We start from the raw sequence: 8,794 nt of genomic DNA, 5'->3' as shown, positions 1-8,794 counted from the left end.
ATCGTGGCTCCGCTCACCAGGTTGCAGGTGCTGAACACTCAGGCTTGTTTTTCCTGCGACACCAGGTTGGCACATTTTCAATGCCTCGGCAGAAGCCGGCCCAGAGGGCTTGTGTAATGAGCAAACACAGGCTGAGGGTTCTAGTCCAGGGAGTGAAGATCTGTGTGGCAAACATTTTCAATCAAACTGTTCCCACTGTCAAAGGCAGGAGGGGCCGTATTTCCCTCTCGGCATTCACTCTAAACAGTTTCGGTGTCATTAACATTTTAATGTCAACATTATCCCAAGGAAGTTTTCCCTGAGAACCTCGAAGACAGGTCACACGTCAACCCCCTTGGAATTTGATTTCCCACCTATTGTTGCTGCTGCGGAGTACAGGTGGTGTATTTTACTGTTTCTCTGTATCTCAAATGCTTAACACAATAGGTATGTAGTAAATGCTCATTAAACAGGGGACCGAGAACCGTGCCTGCGGCGGGCTGCCAATGAATCCTGGGGCGTGACTCAGTTGACCAAATATCCACATAGATTAGTTTCACCCTCATATCTTTCACAGATACTGAAAACAAAAATACTGTGGAAGATGAAGTCAAAGAAAAGGAGAAGTCAGATTTTAAAAACAAAGATATTGCAATTTTCTGTTAGAATTAAAACGCAGCCTAGCCAGTTTGGCGCAGTGGTTGGAGCATCGGCCTGCAGACTGAGGGGTCGCAGGTTCCATTCCGGTCCAGGGCATGTACCTTGGTTGCAGGCTCAATCCTGCTGCACATTTGCTGCCATCTGAATCAAATTCAAAGACAGAGCAACCACGTTAACAGTAAATCACATTTGTCCCTGTGGCCAGTAAGGTGCAGGTGACAGTAGTGCCCTGCCTCTACTGCGGTCTGTGACAATCTGTCAGCAGCTACAGGTTTTGTCCTAAGTCTGTAGATGTGTCCCAGGCCAGGACTCACCCTGACTACCTGGGCCAAAGCCATGGCTGAAGAATGGACAGAGACCGCATCCCTTGAAAAGAAACTGATGATATTTGTTTTGCAAAGGGGAAAATTTGGTGCCAGAAGTACCACATTTACCGATCTTGCCTTCAGTGTGAAGGGAGCTATAGAATATTAACACTACCTGTCACAATCCTATCATGCGTGGAACACACGGCATCCCGCAGAGCGCCTGCTGCTTGCTGCCAGACTGTGGCTGGGGGGACAGCATAGACCCAGGAGAGTTCTGATCTTCTCTGCCCCCACCATCTGACATTTGGCAAGACATTGCACTTTTCTGTATCTTAGTTTCTTTGTCTGTAAAATAAAGATCATAATAGTATTTACCTAATAGAATTTTTGCAAAGTTAAGTAAATAAGCATACCAAGGCGCTTAAAACGCTCCTCTGCATAGCACTACCTAGGAGTTGGCTAATGCAACATGTCCTATTACAATCTCTTTGTTGGACCAACCTCAGAATTTTCTTTCTTTTTCCTTTTGCCTCCAGAGTCACATGTCTTTTCCTTGCCCCAAGGTTTTGCCTCAGACCCAGTTAACAGCCCAGTATCCATATTGTCCCCTTCTGCCGCCGCCACCGCCCTGGGCCTGGGTTTATTCCAGAGCTGACCTGTGCAGCACCTGCAATGCCAGGGTACGCTGTGGGGAAAGGGAAGGTGAGATTGTCTAGGGCCCCCACTACTGCCTGTCCAGGCCCCCCAGCCTTACTCTAGGCTCTGGGTGACTGGGAAAGAAGGTGGAGCAGAAGCTGAGGAAGAAGGGGGACCTGGCTCCATTGCTTTTGCCCCCACCCTTTTAGCCTGGCCCCTCTCCATTCCTTCTCTTATCTCTGCACGCTGAGGGTCTCCCCACCCTCCCAGCAACTCCTGCCTGGGGCGTGGAGCCCGGGGCTGGGCAGCTCTTCGCAGCAGCAGGAGATAGACATCTGCATTTGCAAGTGGAATATGCTTGGGCTCCAGGAAATGCTGATACACCTGGTAGGAAGGGCTGTCTACTGATGTCACTGGAAAGCTAACCGCCTTTTATTTAAAATAAATTTATTGAATGTATTGGGGTGACATTGGTCAATAAAATTATAATTCTATAATCCATTGTCTGTATATTGTATTGTGTGTTCACCACCCCAAGTCAAGTCTCCTTCCATCACCATCCCCCGCCTTTACCCTTTTCTACCTCCCCCACCAACCTTTTCCTCTAGGAATCACCATCCTGTGTTTATGAGGGGTGTTTTAAAACAATTTTTTTTATTGATTTCAGAGAGGAAGGGAGAGGGAGAGATAGAAACATCAATGATGAGAGGTAATCATTGATTGGCTGCCTCCTGCACGCCCCCCACTGGGGGGTCAAGCCCAAACCAAAACCGGGACATGTGCCCTTGACCAGAATCAAACCTGGGGCCCTTCCGTCCGCAGGCCGGCGCTCTATCCACTGAGCCAACCAGCCAGGGCTATGAGGGGTTTTGTTTGTTGTTTGTTTTTTGCTTAATCCCTTCACCTTTTCACCCAGTCCCCTAACTTCCCCCCTCCCAACCTCCTTTATTTTGTTCTATCATGTAATAATGGAATGCCAAATAACCTACAACACATGAACCTTTAAGACCCTAAGATTAAGGAATTAAATAGTCATGGATATAGAAACAACACTGACAAAAACCAAATTATTCATATGGAACTAATATGGCAGCTCGTGCCACAGAGCTCTCTGAGGCTTAGCTTACCCTGTTTGACTCTTACCAATCAGAGCAATCAAAGTAATGTAAGGTAGTCAGAGGCAAGGCAATTTTTACCCAGGCAAAAAGCTAAGTTATTGAATTATACACTAAAAATAGCTGACTTGTATGCTATATGAATTATATATCAAAAGCTAGTTTTTTTAAGTTAACTTATATATAATTAGCCTCATAATTTGTGTTTAACCATACAAGATATGATTCTTATGTTCTGATTGCTGAAAATATTATAGTTGACTTTATTATAATTTTTCTTTTAAGAGACTTTTAGCAGTACATGGAGAATATTTCTTTTTTAATATTTTATTTATTGATTCTTTTAGAAAGAGAGAGAGAGAGAATCACCAGTTTTCTGTGCCACCCATTCATTCGTTCATTTGTTGGTTCCCTGACCAGGGAGCAAACCAGAAACCTTGGTGCAAAGAGGCAATGCTCTAACCAACTGAGCTCTCTGCCCAGGGTTAGAGAAAAGTTCTTAAATAGACAGTTAAATTTTTTCTCCATTTCTTAGTAGAAACATTTCATGTGTCTGCTCCCTTCAACTATAGCTATTAACTTTTTGTGCATGGAGCTTTATGCAGGAGTGTTTTCTCATATGATGCCAGAAAGGCAGCTTGCTTTCCTGCATGTACATTCATAATCTGAGGCAAACAGGAAGCCGGAAACCCTATAATCTTGCTGTTACCAGACCATCTTCATTGGCTGAGGACCGAGCCAAGCAGGACGAAGGGCTTCAGGAAGGAGCTCAGAGTCTGTGTGGCTGTGAGGAGGCAGGCAGGACGGGCTCCAACCCGGGCCCGCACGTAGTCCCTCCATGAGTCTAACCTTCCTAAGCCTTGGTTTCACTGTCTGTTAAATGACTACAGAACAAGGTCCTACTTCACAATTTGTTAAATGAAACAACATATGTCAAGTCATTAGCACAGCTCTAGGATACATGTATCAATAAATGCCAATATAACCTTGAAGACATTATGTTAGGTGAAATAAGCCAGTTACAAAAAGACAAATGCTGTATGTTCCACTTATATGAGATACCTAAAGTAGTCTACTGCATAAAAGCAGAAAGTAAAATGATGGGTGTCAGGGCCCGAGGAAGAATGAATGGGGAATTGGTGTTTAATGCGGGCAGAGTTTCAGTTTGCAAAGATGGAAAAGTTCTGAGGATGCATGCTGGTTGCACAACAACATGAATGTAAGTGTACAGAGCTGTGCACTTAAAAATGGTTAAAATTAGAAGTTTTATTTTATATATATTTTACCACAAAAAATAATCATCATAGCCTTTTCTGCCTCATTAAGAGAATTTGGAATTTAATACATGTTTGATCCCCTAGGAGCTAAAAAGATGTCGTTTTTTAGGTGAAATCTCCCCTCACTTTTTTTGTTGTTGTTGTTGCTGATGGTGATTGTGGCATAGGAAGAAACATATATTTTCAACAAAAATGCTAGTGGGAAGGATAGAGAAGGCGAGATGAATCTGTTACTAAGAAAGTCCTTCATGAAAGAAGGAGACAGAAGAAGATCAGGAAGAAACACCAGCGGCAGTGGTGGGGGAGGCGGGACAGAAAGGAAGGCGGATAATTGAAGGGCTGGAACTGCGATAAGAGGTCACCCAGGACATCTTCCCGCTGCAGGCCAAACAGCCCTGGGTGTTTTTCTTACTCCAAAAATATCGCCAGGAAATAGACTTCTTTTTTCAATATAGGAAGCCAGTCCAGGTCCAGACAACACAGCACAGCACAGAAGGTGGTCCAAGAAGTTCAAAAGTCAATTCCACGTGTATATGAATGCACTCCAGAACAGAGTGGTAAAAATCAGATCCTCTAACAGAATCTGACATTAGGCTGCTCAGTAAATGTCAGGAATGTGGTAAATAATACACATAAAATGCACAGCTGTTACCATAGTCAATAAACAATCGAATGCGGAATAAATGGATTGAAGTTATGTCTATAGAGGGTTGCTTTCCTTTCTAATCAGCTGACTGAACTTTTCTTTAATTCTGCTTAAAGTGTGCCTTTTCAGGTGTAGGGTGTAGTAGTGAAGTCAGGCCTGATGGCTGGGGTTCGTTAAAAACCAGTGGTCCTAGGGCGCCACCTACTGGTGAGACAACTGCAAAGCCGGCCGAAGGGGCTGTCCAAGCAGTAGCAGCAACAGGTCTCTAACATCAGTGATTGTAAGTTGTGTTCTGAAACTGTGTAGTGTTTTCAGGGACATAGCGAGTCCTAAACTAAAACCCACTCTGTTGTAAGAGCTGGGTTTAATAAAATCTAATTTCATTGTAAGTGTCATCCTTCTTCAGAGAATGCTGCCTTTTAAATATCATATTTGGTATAACAAATGTCCTATAATGAACACCTGTGAACCCATTACCCCACCCAATCCAGAACACTTCACATGTCATCAGTGTGCCAGTGACTAAATAGTGGTGATTTTGTGTTCACATAGTACAACAGTGAGATGAAAGAACCTTAGGTTTGCTGAAACCAGTTTGGCTCAGTGGATAGAGCGTCGGCCTGCGGAATGAAAGGTCCCAGGTTCGATTCCGGTCAGGGGCATGTACCGTGGTTGCAGGCACATCCCCAGTGGGAGGTGTGCAGGAGGCAGCTGATCGATGTTTCTCTCTCATCGATGTTTTTAACTCTCTATCTCTCTCCCTTCCTCTCTGTAAAAAATTAATAAAATACATTTTTTTTAAAAAAGAACCCTATGTTCATGTAACACCATGAGTGAATCTTAGAAGCATAATGTTGGGTTTTTTTAAAATAAAACCAGATCTGGAAGTCTACATAGAGTATGGTGCCAGGAAGAGGGACCAACGCAGCTTCAGAGGTCTAGGGCTGGGAAGTACAGAGACTGCTGCTGCTGTGCGAATGATAAGCTCCAACCCCTGTTTTCATTCTTGCCTGAATCCAATCAAGGTACAAAGTTCCACAACAAGAGAGGGTGTTTATTCCCCTGCCTCGAGTCAAGGGCCTCCTTGGCTGGAAGGGAAAGCCCCCTGACTAAAGTCCCTACAATAGGGAGCACATTCCTACCATGTGCTTAGTACATAAACTACGTAGTTGGGGAAATACTGACCCCTTGTGAAAAACAAAAAGCCTGTTTGATAGTGTGGTTAGTGCAATTCCATTATATAAAAATCAAAGAACTCTGCATGTGTGCTTGTGTGTAAGTACCTGTGAGTAATGTAAATATCTTTAAACAATAAGGTGGAGAAAATATACCTGAAATTTTTTTAACAGTGGTTCCCTTGAAGAAGCATTTTGGGATTTGGGTGCACAAAGGGGAAATTTCACTTATTACTATAAGTAAAAACATAAAATTACTTGAATTTTTAACATCAAGCGTATTTTATGCTTTGAGTAGGTAAGAAATAATTGAGTACATATATTATTGTGTCCTGAGTGTACATTTGAATAGAAGAGTGGCGCACAACTTGGCACAAATCATATCTACTTTCTAACTTGTTTAAAATCCAAGTAAAAAAAGGATGTTTACTTAAGAAAATAAATCATCACGTAAGATAGGTAGACTCTATGTGCAGAGCCAACCAGATGAGACAGACATGAAGCCCATCCAAGATTTCAGTGGGGAAAGCGATCACTAACGGCGAACAGAGCTGAGAAAAATCCGAGCAGAAGACAGTGCCAGGCTGGTCCCAAAGCAACAGCTTAAATAGGGAGGGGAAAAGGGAGTTGGCATCCCAGGTAGACGGAGGGTGAGGGAAAGAAAAATAAAAAGATGAGAATGCCTAAGACGTCCACTGATCAGGGGCGGGAGGTCCTGGCTAGACAGAGCGTATGTTATCTAGTACAAGAAATGCAGTGAACCAGCTGCAAGGACCTGCATGCTGGGAATCTGACTTCAGCAGATGGCCACAGAGCCACTGCAAGCTCTCCAGCCCAGAAGTGATAGATGCAGATGCTATCTAGATCAGTGATGGCAAACCTTTTGGCTCGGCGTGTCAGCATTTTGAAAACCCTAACTTAACTCTGGTGCCGTGTCACATATAGAAATTTTTTGATATTTGTAACCATAGTAAAACAAAGATTTATATTTTTGATATTTATTTTATATATTTAAATGCCATTTAACAAAGAAAAATCAACCAAAAAAATGAGTTCACGTGTCATAGGTTCGCCATCACTGATCTAGATAGATACTTTGGGAAAATGAATCTGTCAATGGCGCAGGGAAAACACTGGGTGGTGGAGAGAATAGGAACAGTTAGGTGAAGAAGGAATTAGTGTAATCCAGCCCTGGCCAGGTAGCTCAGTTGGTTAGAGCGTGGTCCAGATACACCAAGGTTGTGGGTGCGATCCCCAGTCAGGGAACATACAAGAATCAACCAATGAATTCATAAATAAGTGGAACAACAAGTTGATGTTTCTTTCTCCCTGCCCCCAACTCCCAAGCCCCTTCCTCTCTCTCTCAAAAATCAATCCTATATAATAAAAGGCCGAGACCATAAGCGGAAGGACCAGAACAACCGCTCGACCAGTCGCCATGAGGTGCATTGACCACCTCTCGGTCCCTCCCCACCACTCCAGTCCCACAGGCTCCAATCGCAGCATGGCAAACAGGGAGGGGGCAGGGGGAGGCTGGGACTGGGGACTGTTGAGCTTCAGTGGGCAGTGAGCATCACGGAGCTTCGTGGGGCTGCGGCGGCAAGCATCTCGGAGCAGGGAGCATCACAGAGAGGTGGGGACATGGCCCTGATCGCAGGCTAGGCCTAGGGACTCTACTCACGCACGGTTTCGTGCACTGGGCCTCTAGTCAATTATAAACAAGAAAGAAATTAGTATAATCTAAGTGAGTTTATGGGGTCTGGTCTACAGCAAAGGATTAAAGCCAGCAAGGAAAGCACAAATGACAATATGAAATAATATCTATGGGCCAAGCATCTTCTTAAATGATTTATATGTTTATGTAATATATGTATATATTTATAACATATATATAAGATTTATGTAATTCACTTAATTCTTACAACAGCCCTGTAAGATAGATGCCATTATTATCCATTTTCCAGAAGAGGAAACCGGGGCCTGCAGAAGTTATTTGCCTAACATCGTATGGCTAAAACGTTGTGCGGAGCTCTTATTTGGAGCCACTATACTTAAAGGGAGGCCAAGAAGAAAGAAAAGGTTACACTGGGCATATAAGGAGGAGGACAAGTCCAAGTCTATAAGCCTGTAGGATGGGGGGTGCTAAGCTCCAAAGGACGAAGGGGACTGCATCAAGAGTGCTACAGAGAAGACAGCAGATGGCCAACATCAGCTCTTCTTCTCCTAGTCAGGGGGCAGGAGTCAGGGGTCCTTTAAAGAATCTGAAGACAGAATGGGCCTTCTCAGTAGCAGAAAACCCACACATGCACAAACAAAACATCACACACAATTTCCGTAGGTTCATGCACTCCAGGTAAGTCTTGCCCTAAATATACCGAGCAAATAATTCAATAGCAAACATTTCTATAGTAGAAATTTTATTTCCATTCATAAAATATATCACTAAATAGCTGAAAAAGTTACATATTATCTTAAAACATAGATTTAAAAAATGATATCAGCTTCTCCTCAGCAAAATTTTTTTGTTTTATGTATTTACAAGAATATACTATACTTAGGTACACAACTTTCACTCAAGCCAGCCTGAGAAGGCCTTTGGATGTAGGTAGATGCTCCAATGAAGTTAATTTTCAGCTCTTCCTGCCTTGTGCAAATTCAATTTTACAAAAGTTACTTTGAAAACAACAGCAGATACAGAGAGCTTCTAGAGAAAAGTCCAGCAAAGCAGCAGCTGAGAATACATTTTCTTTTAGTGATGAAGTTAATCTTGTTTTGGTAATCGATAACCAGTTGAAGGTGACGGGGATAAGAGTTCTTAAGACTAAATTGTTTCTCTACGAGTCTTCAGCGTGATCCTGTGGAGAGGGCAGCCCTGCGCCCGTCTCTCTGCTGTAAGGTTGCCTGTTTTGGTAGCCGGAAGGATGTTTAGAAACATGGTCGTCCATGTTCTGATACATCTGAATATGGGAAAGAGAACACTCATCATCTGGTTAACACT

At 43.3% G+C, this 8,794-nt stretch overlaps 1 protein-coding gene across 1 annotated transcript in view; it reads right to left on the bottom strand.

Moving 5' to 3' along the window:
- Positions 1-8,200: 8,200 nt before the first annotated feature.
- FLT3 (fms related receptor tyrosine kinase 3) overlaps positions 8,201-8,794 on the bottom strand; it is an 82,279-nt gene continuing 81,685 nt past the window's right edge. The window contains exon 24 of the mRNA XM_081083621.1: positions 8,201-8,753. Within this exon, the coding sequence (XP_080939747.1) occupies positions 8,631-8,753 (123 nt within the window). The 3' untranslated portion in view covers positions 8,201-8,630. The remainder of the gene's footprint in view (positions 8,754-8,794) is intronic.

This window comes from Myotis nattereri, assembly GCF_964212035.1.
Source record: "Myotis nattereri genome assembly, chromosome: 2".
NCBI lineage: Eukaryota > Metazoa > Chordata > Mammalia > Chiroptera > Vespertilionidae > Myotis > Myotis nattereri.
Note: the sequence above shows the minus strand (reverse complement) of the source record. Positions and strands in the feature narration are given on the sequence as shown.